Here is a 17,891-nt window from a genome sequence, read left to right on the forward strand (position 1 = left end):
GATGTAAGCAGTGGAAATCATGGGGATACAATTATCTTGAATGGATTTACACCCCTGCTCACCGACTGTGTCCTTTTTGTTTATAATTAAGTCAGGTAGGGCATACATAACGTACTCATAGCAAAATGTTCATAAATATGCGACGAGAATTAGGAGGTAGTTAAGGGGTATATATATAAGTGAAAAATTGCATTAAATTTACTCTACATACATGCAAACAGGTTTTAGCCAAAAGCTTATTCTGTATAAATTAAAATAACCGTGATAATATATAAACACTTATATACTGACATTCACTTTAGCCGTAAATTAAAGGCCGCTAAGTTTGTCGTGAGTAATATAGAAGGCCCCTTATTTAGCCGTAAATTAACGGCTAAGTTTGTCGTATGTAACATACAAGGCCCCTTACTTAGCCGTAAATTAACGGCTTAGTTTGTCGTGGTAATATAGAAGGCCCCTGATTTAGCCGTAAATTATCAGCTAACTTTGTCGTCTGTAATATACAAGGCCCCTTATTCAGCCTTAAATTAACGGCTAAGTTTGTGGCCGGTCTGTAAGATACAAGTTCCCTTATTTAGCCGTAAAGTATAACGGGTAACTTTGTCTTCTGTAATATACAAGGCTCCTTACTTAGCCGTACAGTAACGGTTAAGTTTGTCGTCTGTAATATACAAGGCCCGTTATTCAGCCGTAAATTAACGGCTTGCTTTGTCTTTTGTAATATATACAATGCCCCTTATTTAGCCGTAAATTAGCGGCTAAGTTTGTCGTATGTAATATAGAAGGCCCCTTATTAGTGGGTTGCCAAAGCCAGTCGGAATCTGCGTTCATTTCTCCGTTTATTTATTTATTATTTTTTCCGTGTCATGAAAAGAATTTCCTGTCCCTCCCCTTCTAAGTAGTGTCATGGTGTGTAGAGTATTCTGCGTATGTTTGGTAAATTTGAGGGGGTACTTACTGATGCATATATTTTATCCAGTGGTCAGAATTCCGTATGGGTTTAAATGGAATCGAACGCCTTGAATGCATCACATTGTTTACTGAAGTCACATCTCAGTTGTCTGGCAATTTACATTTATTTATACTCAACTCTGAACAGTCTTCTGGTAAAAAAAATCGATTGGAAATGTGACAGCCAAGAATTATTTGAAAGAAAGCTTGTTGTCTTTTTTTTGCTTCATTATTCAAGGAAAAAGTTCTTCATAGAAACAGGTTGATCCTGAAATTTAATTTGGTAATTAGACATGATTGAGTTTCTTGTCTTCACGCACGTAATAAAATAAGAAGGGGTTTTTGCCTTTTATAGCAAATATGTTGTTTGTTTCAAAAAATCTTTCGCTGCAAAAGGTGACCCTTACGAATTCATTATGTTTGGTAATATGCGAGCTTAACTGGTTAGTTTTTATGGCAATAGTAATTAAAAGCATTTTCGAGATTAATCTTTACCAGTAAATCTTGTCAAGCAGCCTCTTCGATTGTCCTACAATTATATATAAAAGCCACACAATTGCACGAGGGGATCCCTGTGATCCACCATCCCCGTTTAGAAGCCTACAAAACCTTCTCTAATAAACTCTTTTAAAGTAGTCTACAAAAAGATGACAAAACAAGTATTTTTGTTTCTTTGCTTCAGTGAAGGCTACTTCTGAGCATCGAGGAAGCAGCATTAGCCAAGTCCTGACATATGCATCAGTACTAGTTGGAGCATTGGTAGTCATTTTCCTGTCAGTTGTTGCATGCTCCACCATAAAACAGGAGAAACTTAAGTTTGAGAAGTGTTTCTTCTGCAGCTACTAGTACAACCTCACTAAGTTATGGTACAGAGAATTTATGTTCGAGTGGCAAGGACAATAGCTCACGAGTGAGCGCAGCGAACGGGTAAGATATTGTTCTTTTCACGATAACATAAAATTCGTATCTTCGAGCTAACTTGTAATTTTCTTTTTATTATATGGACAGTAGTGGTTTACCTACCATTTTTCTTTGTAACACCGAGCACAAACTTTATCGCAATTTCTTGCAGCTCAGCGACAGGAATTTCTTCAATTTTCGCATTACTTCTTCAGTTGCAAGAAACTTCTTGAATAATTTTAAGTTCTATGAAGTTTTATTTCTGTGATAGCATTCTCTGGTTCCCAGAGAAGGATTTTACGTCAGCTTCAGAAAACTTCACGAATCTATCGCTTGCCATTTTCACTGATTGTTTTCACAAGCAACCATTCAAAGGCGGGAAATGAAGTCATCAATATCGTCACAAATGAGGATATCGAAAATACCTCACTCGGGTCCCTGATATAATTTCGTATGAATTTTATGACTTTTTTTATTTTCCAGTAAGACATTCCTGTCTATATAATAGGGAACTTAAGCACGCGCGTTTTTGAGACGCGGACGGCAACCGGAAGAGAACATTTCGCGTTCCAGGACAGTGGTGTCTCCCACATTCTTATACTAATCATCTCTAATGGTGAAAAGATACTTGGCAATGTCAATGTGGTTGTGTGAAGACAAGTTAAAAGAGAAAACAGCTCACTTCCGGTTGCCGTCCGCGTCTCAAAAAGGCGCATACTTAAGCTCCCCATTAATAAAGAGGACTAACGGACGACGACGGCTATGAGAATGACACTTATCCGTTAGCCTCTTGGCCGTTCTCACCCTGACAATGACGTAAAATGACCATATTTCGGGTTTCGTGTGGGACCCGAGCACCTGTTGATAAATTTTCTATTTTCTTTCCAAAACATCCACGCCGTTTATACCAATTTTATTCGTGGAATGTTGAAAAAATTTCTATGCCAAAAAAATCTGGAAATCGCGAAATTGTTACAATAACGGAAAATGATATTTTTAGATAACTTTCACGTAGTCGTCGTCGTCGTCCTGCTTAAGGTGACTTATAGATTTACAACGAGGATTTTGACTGGAGCGCTAATTAACAATTAGACCCGTAGCCAACAAGGGCTACGGGTCAATAGCCTATTGACCCAATAGGCTATTAACCCGTGGCCCTTGAGTGAACAAAACAATTGCAAGGTCTCTGTCGATGCGTTTTAAAGCTTTGTTTATTCCTTTCTCGTTCTCTGCTCATCTTGGACGTGGTATGACCAAACTGCATGAAAAAGGGAGCGCAAAACTGCAAACTTTAGCTTCTTTTTCCCTTTCTGCGCGTTTGGTCACCCAATGTTGCGTTCAGCAAACCGGCTTTGTTTTCAATTTGCCATTTTCCTTGCTTATAGAAAGGTATTAACATTTTTTGCCTTTGTTAGGCGGGCAAGGACTTGATCGGTACGTAACTGTTGATGATTTCTTATTAATCTCAGTCCTTTTTTTTACTTAGCTCGTTTTTTTTTCTCCTGGATATCTCTCCTACGATCCCTCCCTCCCTTTTTCCAAAGAGCAACTCTCGCACTCGTACAATTTATATATTTTTTATTCATTTATTTATTTATTTATTTATTAACATATTTAATTATTGCGCATTCTAGGGGAAGGGGTGGGGGAAGACCAGTTCTTAAAACTACAACTCTTTTTCTCTTACCAGAAATATCCTTTTAAAGAAGAAAATTGAGTAAAGTTGGTAATGGTGTTTAATCGTGAAATGTGAGGCATAGAATTTGAATAATTGATAAAGCTACTAGGTCGAAGCTCATTTGCAGCAAATTTTTACAGAGGTGATTTCAAAATAATTGTACCACTTTTACCTTTCAGATCCCTTGAACAAGATTAAGACGTATACTAGTGTTTCATTTTGTATGCTCCTTAAGTTACAAAGGATATTTTTAATGCAGACGTTGCTCGGCGACGTTGTTTTGAACGCATTTCTTACAATTGAGCCTGATCTTGAATTGACCCCAAATGAGGCCGAAAAAGTATCTCAGTATTTTGGCCTTGCATCATGTGTGACGTGTTAGAAAATTGTATTTGAAATAAAGAGTTGCGGGGATCAATGCTTTAGAGATCATAGCAGTAAAATGACGCACTTATGCACTTGTGAAAAGGGCCGCCAAGAACATCCAGGATGAAACGTCTGGATTGGGAGAACTGAGAAGCTAAAAAACGTAGAAAATAACTGGTTACAGGTGAAATTAAAAGAATTGATCTTAATCTCCCTAGAGTAGTGCAACTTGTCTTCTGTAACTAGTCCTGCAGATTAATTAATGAAACGTTTAGGTTGCAGGTAAATCAGTACTTCTGCTACAGATATGACTAAGATACTCGGATAAAGGTTGAGGAGCGCAATAAGTGCCTGGTTTTTTTTTGGTTTTTTTTTTCTGATTTTTAATGAATTATGATAATCGCAGCCTTTCAGCTACGAAAATAGTAAATAGTTTCAGTGAAGGGGATGCGCTAGTTTAGCTGAACGAATCTTTCTTTTTGCGTCTGCATAGACACAGCCATTGCTTTAGAATCTTAAAACAGTGACACGAGCAAAAGAGTTCCAGTTTATGACGGCATGTCTTTATTATTTCAAACTGTAGAATGCAGGCATTGAATTGGAAAGGAACGGTCCCAACAACATTGTAAACACTAGTTGCTCTCGTCAGGACATGGAGATACGTGAAGTCTTAGAATATCACGAAACTATGTTGTCGGTGAAATCCGTTTTTGCCTTGGTTCAGTTGGTGAACATCATTTTACCTTGGTTCAATATGAACTCTACCTAATTTAGCTATCAACCCCCATAAAAAGGACTTTAAAAAAACCAATACTTTCCCTCAAGCTCTGTCTTACCCATCTCAACTCATCTTATTAATGCTTCGTAATATTTTATCGATTTCTGTAGTCATACCGTTATCCATTCAGTCTCAATATTACAACACAGTCATAGAACAAAGACCTGTACTACGCACTTACCAGAACTCGAAATCGGACCCTCCAGATCTACTAGGACACTACAACGACGAAAACGCTCAACCCAACGCAGTTCTTTTTATTATTTACTTTTGTAGAAGACGTCTATTGATATTCATGTATAATAACCAAATCCGATCATAATTTTTCCGGCTATAGGCTTAATTTTAGGCTCCGAATTTTTTAAATTTACCTGAGTGCAAACGGAGTCAACTTGACAAAGGTTTTACCGGCAACATATCCATCTAGCACTAGTACTAGTAGGCTCGATTTCCCGCCGCTCACTCGAGTTCGGGTATCCTCCCCGAGAAGAGACGGCTGGACGCGTGAGCGATAGATTGTGTCTGTGACGTAAATTCAAAATATAATTTATGCGAACTTAATTGTGGCGGGGAAATAGCATTAGACATCCCAAAAACACTGATTTTAAGAAAACAGAAATTACATAACAATGCTTAAAACGTCTGTGCGAAGTTTCCAGATGATACGAGCTCGAGTTTGTGGTTAAATGATCGATGTGAGTTTGAATTCAACCGGCGAATCATCGACAAAATCTTCGGCTGCTTTAGCTCTCAGTCGACCTCATCGGCCCCCTCGTTTTGCCAGCAATAAACTCAGCAGTACTTTCAATTGATCTTGAGGAATTTTACTTGCTCTTACATTAACCAAGTATGAGGAGAAAATTGCAATGGATTTGAAAGCCGTATTTTGACCTTGGCGCCATCTGGAAAATCAGTGAAGTTTGCGAACTCAGGCGGTAAAAAACGACACAATTCCCATTCTCCAGCTTCTCGAACACTTTCCGTTGTCGCAATCTTGGATGTTTCCTACCTTAAAGCGCTGTAAACCTCGAACAGGCCGGGTCAAAGAAACCTTCGCAGCCAAAACATATAATTTATGCCAGACGGATTTGTGCAGGCGAGTTTCTGATTGGCGGAGATTAACAATGGCTCACCTCACGCGTCCAGCCGAGATTTCGGGAGTGAGCGCGGGCTCATTTCCCGAAACAGCGGCTGGTAATCGAGCCTATAGTACTAGTTCATAAACCTACATCACAATGTCCCTTATGCGGTCGTCCTCTTATTTTTATTTTCCACAGAGGTTTATTAAAAGTGAACGAGTCAACCACAAACGTTATAACAATGCGGAAGACAGTCCTAACAAGAGGAACTTTGGTTCATAATTATTCACTCATTACTCCTTAGAGACAACAGGGTTATTCAGTTTTTTTCATATCATGGAGAAATATCAATTTTGACTCTCATTTAAAAAAAGAACACGTTCCATTCCAAATTACCTTGTGATACCAGTGAGGCAAGCGTTTGAACTTCAAGTTTCCATTAACGAACAGCCTTTGATTTATATGGAACAATTTTATAACAAGAGTCTTCTTTGGTCTCTTTTGTATGAAATGAACTGAATGAAATGCAGGTTATAGAAGAAAAAGTGAATAGAAGTGATTCTCGCACTTGACCTGGTAGCGCATTGCACCGTCATCGCAGAGGTCATGGGTTCGAATTCCGTTGGAGCCGGCCACCTGAATTTTCCAGGGGCCCATTTCTCGATAGTCGAAAATTAGTAGCGCTTGATTCTCAAAATGAAATAAGCAAAATATATCATCAATATAACGTTGGTAAAATACCTCGAAGTCCTGAAAAATTTTTAACCATGTTTTTTCATGATGCTCTATGAATAAATTAGCAAGAACAGGAGCGAGGGAAGAGTTCATAGCTACACCAACTATCTGGTAGTAGAAGGAATCTTTAAATTTAAAGAATGGGTCTGAGCGGTAGCTACGGACTCTTAAGCTCGGGATTGCCATCAGAAATGTTTGGAAATTTTTCACGACTTCGAGATATTATTTTACCGACGTTATGTAGAGGCAGTGTGGCCCAGTGGTTAGGACGCTTGCCTTGAGATCCGGGGATCCTGGGTTCAAGACACGTTCTGGCCACTGGCTGAATTTGTTCCTGGTAGACCCTGGTTCAACTTCTCAGCTGCAGTTGTAAATAGCCTACTTGCTTGATAGAGCCTCCGGCCAGTTGGGATTCTTAATAGTTGTTGCTGAATGTTCTGTGCCGTCGTGATTGCGTTCATTGGCTCTGAACTATGGTGAGTGGTCAATTAAGTGTGTATGTATGTATGACACATTTTCTTTATTTCATTCGGACAACCAAGCGCTACTATTTTCCGACTATATTAACTCTAGGCACTCTAACAGATTCACTATGGAAAAAGAAATAGATCACAAAATCCCTTTCTTGGATGTTCTGTTCAACAACGACTCTCATTTTCCCGTTACCAGTGTAGAAAACCTTCAAGGGCCTTTTGACTAATTACTTTAGTTTTACATCTCACTCCTACAAATTGGGTCTCATTCCGACGCTTGTTGATAGAGCCAACAAAATCAACAACACTTGGTTGGGTGTTCACGAGGACATTACAAAACTCTTTTTTCAGTCCTTCTACATTGTAGATGAAAACATTATTAATCGTTACCTCTCATTTACTCTTCAAGACTGAGATTCCTCGGCTTCCGTCTCTGACACCTAAACGTACCTTTTACTTTAAATCACCTTACATTGGTCCTTTTTTCTATCATCACGCAGAAAAGGTTCACCACATTGTTAAACGTTATTGTAACAGCATAGATGTTAAGTTAGTTTTCTCATCCTTTAAAATGGGTAACATGTTTCCAAGTGAAAGATCCTATCTCTCGTGGGCTCCGTGCGGGTGTGGTATACAAGCTTTCGTGTGCGGGCTGTAATGCCTGCTATGTCGGCGAAACCACCCAGCATTTTTCCACGCGCATACATGAGCACATGTTCAGTGATGAGTCTTTTCACATTTTTAAACAATTACAAAATTCTTAGCAATGTCGCACTTCATGCTCTAATTAGTGTTTAGTATCCTAGATAAAGCTTCCACCACCTTCCAGCTTATATAATTAAGATAAAAGAAGCTGTTCATATTCAATGTGAAATACCTACACCACATCATCAACTAAGGATGACAGAAGATTCTATTGAAATATGTTTTTAAAAGATATTGTATTGTTTCTTAAAATTGTAACATGTCTGCTACTATCCAGACCTTTCAACTAGGATTATATAATAACCTCAATGATGCACCCATTTTGATTGCTTCTCACCTGTGATCTATTGGAGGCCCAACGCAAAGATAGCGTCACCATAAAATATATTTTGTATAGACAATAGATTACGTCAAAGTGCTATTTTCGTGTCTGTCAAGTGGGGAAAGTAACCTCTACGCTAAAAAGATTGTGAAATAAAAGAGCTTTTTTTCCTGTAAACATACAAAAATAACTTTCGTGTTGCCTTGCGTCTGTTCAGTAATAGATCACCAACGATTTTTTTTCCTTACCACACTTTGACGTCATCTACGATCTATTACTGAACAGACACACGGCTACATGGAATCTATTTGTTGACTAGAACACATTTTAAACAACTTAAAAATACGCCAATTTATTGACGCTTACACGTCTTCTTATAAAAAGTAGAACCTTTCTTCTACAATTGAACTGCCTAAGACTTTTCGTAATTGTTAAAAAAGGGAGTTTTCATTTCGGGTAAGCCTTAGCTACGATAAATCTGTTAATGGGTGCGTCAAAAATACGATTGCACCAAGGAAGGAGTTTTGTATGTCTACGAATTTCATTCTTGTCGCAGAAGTGCTTGTACCAGCGATGCTACTTGTTGTGTTAAATTACATGAAGTATTCTTAAAGTTAGTTACGTGCGAGATGCGTACGGCTATTAAAAATGGCGTCTTGAAGTAAACACGTGCTGTTCATTGAAGACCACCGTAAGCCCAAATAATCCCTAATTCCTGTTTTTCATAATATATTTTTTATAGCAATTATCCGCGGAGAACCTAAAAAAAGCCGTCGAAGTGGTTTAGTCTCGGCCCAAACAATGGGTAGTTTTGTCCACTTTTTAAAGTGGAAAGCACTTTTTAAAAAAATGCTTTCAAGGCGGAATTTCCAGGAAATGAATGCCAAAAAACTGCACGCTAGAAGGCGAAGAGATTAATTTAACTAAATCAGTAAAAAGAAAGTTATATGCTGAATCAGTTTGGATTATTTAAAAGGGAAATTACTGTCCAAGTCAAGAGTGAGGACGAAATGACTAAACTTCCTTTTTGAAAAACAGAGGAGTTCAGGTTGCTTTTCATTTCAGGCGTTCAAGTCCTCCAATTTCGCATACAGAGTATTGTCGTAAATATGCATGTTGAGCAGCCTCTGCAATAAAAAGAAAAAGTATTTAGTTTAGATTTAGTTTACGAAATGACATCACGAAAGATCTTCCCCCTTTTGTTCAAAACCAGAACTGTTACGTAACATATGTCTCTTACATCTTGCTGCCACCTGTCAGAAGCACACTTATATGACGTCAAGGTGACCATATTGCTGTTTCGTCAGACAGAGCAACTGCAGCCATTTTGTGGTCCCAAACAAAAATTTATGAGCACGGATGGCAGAGTCGGTTAGTGCGCGGCCTTGCTGCAAGCGGTCCTGAGTTCGATTCCCGGATCTCGCATCCTTGTTTCGACTTCTTTCCTTTGCGTGTAGCTAAGTAGCTTTAAATACCCGTAAAACTGAGCACTGATGGAGAGGGGGGAGTAAAATGAGTACACCGTCGACCTCAGGTTTGTCAGTTGAATTACTGTTACGGGTTATCGAAATTAAATATGGTTACTTTGCTTTGCTTTACTTTACTTTACTTTACTTTAAACTGATCCAAAGAACACAATCGACTCGATTTGCCTTTTTGTTTACTTAAACAGAGCTTCATGACTGTCGGTACAGTGAGTGTTTTCATCATTTTGCGCTTCATCGACCAAAGTATTTTTGACACTGATATGTTTTTACTTACTTTAAATACACAACAAAAGAGAGCAAGTATCAATCAACGCTCAACGCTTCCGAAAGCTCCACACGTCGAAATAAAAGAACCACCTTCAGTGCCTTCAGTTGATAATAGAACATGATTCTGAGGCTTTAACGCTAAACATCACATCTTGGTCGTATTTTCTTTTTCTCACAGAAGTTTAACGCAAAATAATATTGATAAATGCCCATAATGCCTCTGAATCAATTCACAGGGCATATTGGCTATTGGCTTCCTTTGAAAATTTCACAAAGAAACTGACCTTATGCTGGTTTTCCATTCCTTTCAGCTCTTGTGTTAAATCAGCAAATGATGGTCTTGCTTCAGGTTCATTTTGCCAGCAATTCATCATGATTTGATACCTTGGGAATAATTTAATTACATTGTAACCTTAGGGCCAAGTCGCACTAGAGGGCAATTTCAGATTTGTTCAGGACAAATCTGACTTGAAATCGGCCAGTGACAAAAAAAATTGTCCGGAAAGCTACAGTCGCACTTGAGAACAAAATATGTGAACAAAACATCACACCACGCTGTCCATCCACAAACCGCGACACGAGGGATCTCAAAATGTTCTCGGCTGACGAAGATGTACGGCGCAAAAAAGTTTAAGATGATCCCGGCATTGAGCCGTCTTCGCTGAACTGAAAGGATTCTTGCAACGAGTCAGAACTCGTGGTAGAAGGAGATGGGCTGGGAGTTCCTCGATCGTCGAATATGTAAGGCCTAGGCATCGGATAGATCCATCCTGGTGGATATTGAGGAAATTCTTGCCCCATTTCGTACGGAAAATATTGGTCGCCCGCGCCTGGATTCATGTTGTTGCGAAATGAGAACGTTATCAATTTTACCGCGAAGTCTATCGCATACAGACTCTGCTACATATCACCTGTCAAATCATTTCCGAATCAAGACACCCTCGCTATTGTTTTCTAAGATTTGTTTCAGTTTGGCCTGCTCCAGAGGTAGTCGACGGCATCTTTGAAGTTTGTCCGTCTGCGACCAAATTTTGTCCTTCGGTGGACAAACCGGTCGCACTTGGTTTTTCGTTGTGATGACAGATTTTTGACATAAGTAAACAGTTTTGTCCTCTAGTGCGACTTGGCCCTTACTGTGTCCTACAATGAGTCGTGTTGAGTCAAATGTTATTTATGAAGCTAAGTAAAGGCTTTGAATGCAAATGTGAAGGGCATCCAAGTGTGATATTTGGATGACGTAATTTTACAATATTATTTTCGGTCATCCACGTCATTTGAGGTTAAATAAGGACCTTCACTTTACCTGTTGTAGGCGTAACAAAGTGACCCTCTTATCATAACAACAACTTAGGGTTTAGACAACATAACCGCAAAAGAGTGAATATATTACTTTGTCATTACAATAGTGTATAGTTATATTTCAAGCCAAGTCTTGTGGACGCGATCAAAGTACTTGGTCAACGCGACGACAGAATAAAGTGACTCTCAATGCGTGTTCAATACAAATGCATATAGGGAGAAATGGTATTTAGCAGACATGTCACAATGTGTCGCTTGGTGTCTACTAAGCCTATTAAGAGCTTATGTATCACTTTATGGTTACGGTTCTGGCTAAGGTCTTGCAGATATTTCAAATAAGAGAAGTTTGCTAAAATGCATTTAGCAGTTGACGAACAATTATTTTTCAACATTAAACTTTTTTAGCGACGTTGCCGTTGAACTAAACGACGTAAAAGTAAATGATAAACAAAGAAGAGTTTGAAAGCAAACAGAAAGGCATTTTTCTTACAAGTCATTGTCAACGTGTTGCGGTTTCGGCATTCTGTAACCTTGCTGAAGCAAACTTGCAATTTTCTTGCCATCCATCCGTGGATATGGAGAACCACCTGGAAAGAAAAAGAGAAAGAGGAGGAAATGTTTACTCACACACTAACCCTAACCCTAATCCCTGTTAAATCGGCGTGCACATAATTACGTGCATTTCAAGCACGTGGGACATTTGCAATATGCAAAGTCGAATCCAAGATCAGAATTTTAGAGTACTCGAAGATATGATCACGAAGAGGGTAAAACAGCAAACTGTTGCATGCACAGATTCTTACCTACGGTAAAGATTTCATAAAGAAGAACTCCATAACTCCATCTGTTAAAAAATGAAATCACCACAGACTTATCATTTTGTATAAATTGAAGGTCATACATGGTCGAATGGTGGGTAACCTAAATTTTAAACGAAACATCGCTTCTCAACCTTGAAGCGAAAACGAGCAAGTCTACTTACACGTCACTCTTTGTGGTGTATTTTCCATACAGCAGCGATTCATACGCTGTCCACTTAACTGGCAACCGACCCTGGCAGTTGAAGATACCAAACAAAATGGATTATACTTAATCGTTTAATAGTTACGACTTGCAACAAAAACCACGTCATTTGACGTTTTTCTCCGTCGAAGTTGAAAACGTGTCAAGTTGTAAGCTCGAGCTTACTATCAGACTTTTTTATGTTCTAATTTAAAACGTTTTGTTACCCTTGTCTTCCTTTCATAAATGTTTTCCTGTTGCACATCTCTGGCCATTCCAAAGTCTGTTACTTTGCATGTTTCTGTTTCTCCAACAAGAACATTACGAGCAGCAAGATCTCGATGTATGATCTGAAGTGAAGCAATTTTCACATTATTGGTTAGTTGCAATAAATTTGAAAGTGAAAAAAGCACTGAGTGGTTGCGGGCATAGCAGTTTTATTGACGACGTTAATGACACTTAAAATGACACAAGCAATGACAAGTATCAGTGTCACTGGAGATGTGGCAGTGGCGATTCCAGGGAGCATGACAATGACAGGTACATGCAAGTGTGACGACAGCAGCAAAGATAATAGACTTAACAATAGCATTGCCAATATGCAATGGCAACACCTCATTGCAATAACAATAGTTGGTAACAGATGCTTACGTTGCTATTAATAAGGCTTATACTAATGACTCCATAAACAAGACTAATATCATATCATAGATATCATATCATATCTTTCCTTACCCTTGCATTTTTGGAGTATCTTGGTGTAGCTCGTATCTCCAAGCATTTACCCTCCCAACCATGATATATCACAGAGCACAGACCACAACACCTACTCTTTCCGAATATTGTGTGCGTGTGTGTTCTTTTACGTCCCACTGGGTTATAAACATTGAAGAGTTGTGAGACAGGGCTTACGATTGATCGTCCTAATCTGATATTAGTGGAGAGTTTGACCCTTTTCAGGAGTCATCACAAAGGCAGCACTTTCTCCTCAGTTAATTAAAGACCCTGAGTGTTGGTATGGCCAGAGGTTTGATCCTGCAACCTCCCGCACGGTAGTTTGAAGCAAAACCAGCTGAGCCAACGGGTCGGCTGCATACTAATTAAGTGCTATATAAAGTGCTAATTGTGCTTGCTGTATTAACTGGTGTATGACATTACAGTCATACTTGCCTTTCTTAACGATAAGTAGCTCATTCCATCACTGATTTGCCAAGCAAATTTCATCAGCTGTTGCGACGTAAGATTGGTTTGGGGTTTGATATCTGGGTCTTTGTAGTAAGTGTCATTCAATCCGCGGCTCTTTCTCAGGTAACCCAGCAGATCACCATAAGGGACATACTCGATCAGCACCAATAGGGGGTCTACGAGAAATATTATCACGTTTATTCAACATGCATTACCCGGTCCTTTTGTTTGTCCACGAACAGTCCCCTCGTATCCTCTGCTCTATGTTTGACTAGGTGTGTGATTCCGTCATGTTATGTTGTTGCCTACGAGTGTTTTAATTTTAGGAAGATTTGACAAGTTTCACTGAATAAACCAGCATAAAATTCAACTATTTCTATGAGTTTTCATTCGGAATTCTAAAATGCAGCAATTGACCACGGTCAGTTCAGTGTCTTCGTGATGCCAAGGGTTAGCTTTGCTTATAAAAAGAAATAACAAATCAGTTTTTGGGTCAACCGCAACATTCCATAATATATTCGCACTCTCTCCAACTAATTTCCCAAGCCATTGTTTACCGGAGCGTTTTATAAACTTGGTTTTATCTGCCTTGTGAAAGCTCTCATTCCTTCTCAAGATGACGATGGATTTCCCTTAAAAGTCGCGTACAGGTAATTTAACAAACGTCTTTAATAAATAGACAACGGAAGTATGGACACCTAGTGACATAAAATTTCAAAAACTCATTTAATAATTATTGATCGTAACAGCCTATCAGACCGCCGGAAAAATGTGGCAAGCGTCTGAACGTTAACAAACTAATAAAGCATTCTTCATTTGACTTTTTATATATATAAAGCATAATAAAGCTTAGCCTCTTTTTCTAGAATGCTATCGTTCTCCACCCACCATTTAAATTCGAACCTTTGTTCCGACACACTTTCTGTGGAGTCAGTGCTCTTGAAGCCGTTCAATAAACTCACAGGTCGTGTTTCTTCGGGTCTAAGATGAACCACTCGGCCTCGCCTCGTGGTTTAAAACCCGATAAAACACTTCTGCTTGGTTTTTAAACAGAACTGTAGACTGAACACTTCGCACTTTCGAATCGTCGTAGATGGGCTTCTCGCTATGATTGGAACTACTATGCAATATCGTATTGGGATGCTGAGAAGAGATTTAGATGGGAACTGTTTTGGTTTTGAACAAGTGAGCATTCATAGAGAAGAGCTTTTTTTCGATAGCAGCAGCATCATTGTTTAATCGATAGATGATGCATTTACCAGTTTCAGTGACGCATCCCAATAGTTTAATAACATGTGGATGAGGCTTGAGGGTCTTCATCAGCTCAAGTTCGGATTTCAAGTCTCTCTTGTCTGACGCAGGAGCGTTAGCTAAATCAAATAAACAATTAAAAAGGTAAAATTCGTATTAATTGTACCATGTGTATTTGTCACCAAAGCTCATTCTTGTCGTCGTGCATTCGAGTTCAATTTCAAGTAATTGCCAAACATAAAGGTGTTAGAAATCACAGTACGCCGCGGTTAAATTCGCGGATTACACACGTTTGTTCTCTCCACAACGAAGGACTGACCGTTTGTTCCTAAACCAAAGCTATTAAGAAAACAGACTTTTACCTTTCAGCATTTTAACAGCCACAGTTTTTGTGCCAGAATGGAAAGGAAGGTTCTTTGCCGTTCCTTTGGCAACCTGGCCAAAAGCACCTTTACCAATGATTTTCTCCACTTTCACGTCTTCTCTTGTTACTTCCCATGACCGTGTTCTTATATCAAGAGGTGCATATTCAGGATTCTGAGGGGAGTTATTAGGGCTACTTGGTCCTACTTCATAATGGGAGGTCCCTTGTAAGGGCATGTATGCAGGTTCAATGGGGATTCTACGCTGTTGATTAGAACTACTAGGTGGATCGTTAGTAGGATTAAGCTCGTCCATGGCAACTTCGTTCTGAAAACAAAAGAAGCGCCCGGGTTAAATTGCCTTCGTAACCGTTAGTATGGTTCATCATTCTTCAAAAATAAACTAACTACAGGCAGTCGTAGCTCAGTTGGTTAGTGCGCGGCTTTTAGAGCGAGAGGTCCCCGGTTCGATCCTCGGTGACTTCAACGTCAGTTTCGACTTTCCTCTGATCCGTGTAGCTATAGCTTTGAACATCCTTCACCACCAGCTTCCATTGATACCAGTTTTCGTAACTTAAGAAACTACCGACGTTCAATAAAGTGACTTCACCTTTACTTTACAATTACCAAAAGCAAAGACTCTATCATCACAATTAGGAGCAACTTAAGCAGCTAATTAAGGATCTCAAACCCATGGCAATGCGATTGCACTGAATTGCTCTACCATATATGGGCAATAAAATCATCTTAGAGCTGGTCAGCCTGACGAGTTAACCATACCATATCCTGCACGAGATGGATGAATAATTGGGAAATTTCTGAAACATGTTTTGAACAGCGCTTGCAATGACTCTTGGCGAGAATGATCGCTTAGAACAATTACAATGACACTTCAAAATGTCCTTCACCCGTTACAATCAATAAGTAAAAGGGTTTTTCGACGATGTGAAATAATAAAATCATGCTTTTAACTTGCTGGAAATGGCAAAATGTGTTTCAGCAATAGAAAAAAACAGTATCAGTCTATTAAATCATTTTGCTTTGTCGCTTTTAAAACTCACGTCGTACATTCTTCTATCTTTATCTTCTGTGACCTTGTATGGCCTGAGGACACATCGAAGATTAGGCAAACATGTTAGTTCTTCAAATTTTGCCTGCGTTGCTTATTGCTATTTCTTTGTTTTCCTTTTTAAAGTAATTGCCATGAAAGAAATGAAACATCATTTCGGACAGACAGGATGGGAGAACGGAAAAGAAAACAGGAAGGGACAAAAATAGGTGATTTTCAAGTTACGTCATCACCATGTTTTGGGTGGGCGAGAACAAAAGATCTCTCATGAGCTCCTTTTGGTTGTCAGTCACCATTTGAGCATTGGACCATTGCAATGTCGCATCTGCAAAGATTCGTTGCAAACTTCTCGCAGGAGAAGGTCCTTTCAAAAACAGCTTTTTTTAAAAGCAAGATTAACTCAAATATTTTCGATGATGGGAAATGTTCGTCAGTATCTTTTCCACCATAAGGCAGGTGACACTATACGCCTGCTGCTCCCCTGCAATTTTATCCTTAACAAAGAAAACAGCTTTCCACGATTTGTCAAGTCTTTGTTTTTTCTTTTTACTACAAACATTTATACTCTTTTAACGATTTGTGCCCTTGATGCAACACGTTGAGCCAGACCTCTTATATTTATGTTCAATGGACAGAAAAAAAAAGACAAAAACGAAAAAATCAGAATGCCTACCTTTTCTTTCCAGCAATGCCTAACAAAAGAAGATCACATATCCAATAAGTACAAAAGAATGGAGAACACAATACTGGAAGATACATCAAATTATTCACCTAGCTTTCTGTGCTGCCAGGCTATGACCAGTATTAGAACAATGATGATTGCCACAAGAACTCCAATAATTACCAACAGAGTGTTGTCGCATGCGCATTGAAATTCTGTGAAGATAAATATCGAATAACATAATTAGTCGAAAAAGCAAAAATGAAAAAAAAAACAACAAAAAACATACTACTAGCAAGAGTTCCCAAACTTGCATAAAAGTGTTGTGTTTCATGGAAGGGCAAAAGAGTGGGGTTTAATACACCCACTAGCCGGAGAATCCTCCAAGAGAATTATGTTGTTTGTGCATAACAAATCGCAAGAATTGGAACGATATAGGTTAATTGATAGTCTAGATGTTTCCAAGGTTCGGCTAAAGGCACGCCAAGCAGTATGCGTACGTAACTATAGAGGAATCATTGTTTACATTTTTGCCTCCTTAACTGAGCACACTCTTTTCCTTTTGCTGCCACCAACCACTCCTATTCACTCTCAGAAAAATAGTTAAGCAGACCCGTTCTTGCCACTTCCAGGCATTCTTCAACCGAGCACAAACCTCTCCGACCTATCTTGTGTAATCTGGTTACGCTATCTCGCGGGTGAAGAACATTGTATATGGTTGGATATTTTCTGGTCTTTCTATCGAGCTCTTTTAACTCTCTGTTAGTCCAGTCAATGAATACTGCAGAGTATCTAAGGATGGGCACTAGCCACATATTAATTCTTTTTATCATATTACCAAATTAAGTTTTCACTTCAGCAGTCTTCCTAAACGCTGGAAGTAATCTTTTGTCAGGCTGGTTTTCATTTCTTAAACAACCCTGTCAGATTCCATAATCCCCAAATATTCTTGTATCTGCTGTCTTCATCTAGTAACTTTATTTCTCCTCCTGCACGTAATATGATTCCATCTGATGCTCGCATATGAAACAGACGGGGATGCTCGTCGTCTCGCTTAGGGGTGTAAATTTTGGATTTTGGTCTCGCTTAGGGTGTTCCGGGCAAAGCGCCAATATTTTAAGCCGCCAAGGTCTCGTTTAGGGTTCCGCGAAGAGAAACAGAAGTCAAATTTTCTTTTTAACTTGTTTTTAGGGGTCAAAATTTGCTTGAAACCACGCCCAGATGGTCTCCTTTAGGGGTTAAATTCAAACTTTCCGACGAGCATCCCTGTCCGTTCCATATGGGAGTCCCCCCACCCCCCCCCCTCCGGGAGCTTTGCACA

The 17,891-nt window shown here is 39.1% G+C and overlaps 2 protein-coding genes across 8 annotated transcripts in view; both read right to left on the bottom strand.

Annotated features, from left to right (window-relative positions):
- The window catches only part of LOC137983197 (fibroblast growth factor receptor 2-like), a 72,117-nt gene extending 72,059 nt beyond the window's left edge, over positions 1-58 (bottom strand). Inside the window, exon 1 of the mRNA XM_068830385.1 lies at positions 1-58. This exon is cut by the window's left edge and continues 77 nt beyond it. The gene's annotated coding sequence lies outside the window, so the exon portion shown is untranslated.
- An 8,414-nt stretch (positions 59-8,472) lies between these two features.
- The window catches only part of LOC137983188 (fibroblast growth factor receptor 4-like), a 75,074-nt gene continuing 65,655 nt past the window's right edge, over positions 8,473-17,891 (bottom strand). For all 7 annotated transcript variants that reach the window (XM_068830375.1, XM_068830369.1, XM_068830372.1 and 4 more), the window contains 12 exons: positions 16,681-16,785; positions 16,583-16,601; positions 15,902-15,944; positions 14,841-15,168; positions 14,487-14,597; positions 13,213-13,403; positions 12,270-12,392; positions 12,023-12,093; positions 11,844-11,884; positions 11,531-11,627; positions 10,026-10,125; positions 8,473-9,114 (listed from right to left, as the gene is read on the bottom strand). In XM_068830375.1, the coding sequence (XP_068686476.1) occupies positions 9,049-9,114; positions 10,026-10,125; positions 11,531-11,627; positions 11,844-11,884; positions 12,023-12,093; positions 12,270-12,392; positions 13,213-13,403; positions 14,487-14,597; positions 14,841-15,168; positions 15,902-15,944; positions 16,583-16,601; positions 16,681-16,785 (1,295 nt within the window). In that variant the 3' untranslated portion in view covers positions 8,473-9,048. The remainder of the gene's footprint in view (positions 9,115-10,025; positions 10,126-11,530; positions 11,628-11,843; positions 11,885-12,022; positions 12,094-12,269; positions 12,393-13,212; positions 13,404-14,486; positions 14,598-14,840; positions 15,169-15,901; positions 15,945-16,582; positions 16,602-16,680; positions 16,786-17,891) is intronic.

Source organism: Montipora foliosa, chromosome 13 (assembly GCF_036669935.1).
Source record: "Montipora foliosa isolate CH-2021 chromosome 13, ASM3666993v2, whole genome shotgun sequence".
In the NCBI taxonomy this organism is placed as follows: domain Eukaryota; kingdom Metazoa; phylum Cnidaria; class Anthozoa; order Scleractinia; family Acroporidae; genus Montipora; species Montipora foliosa.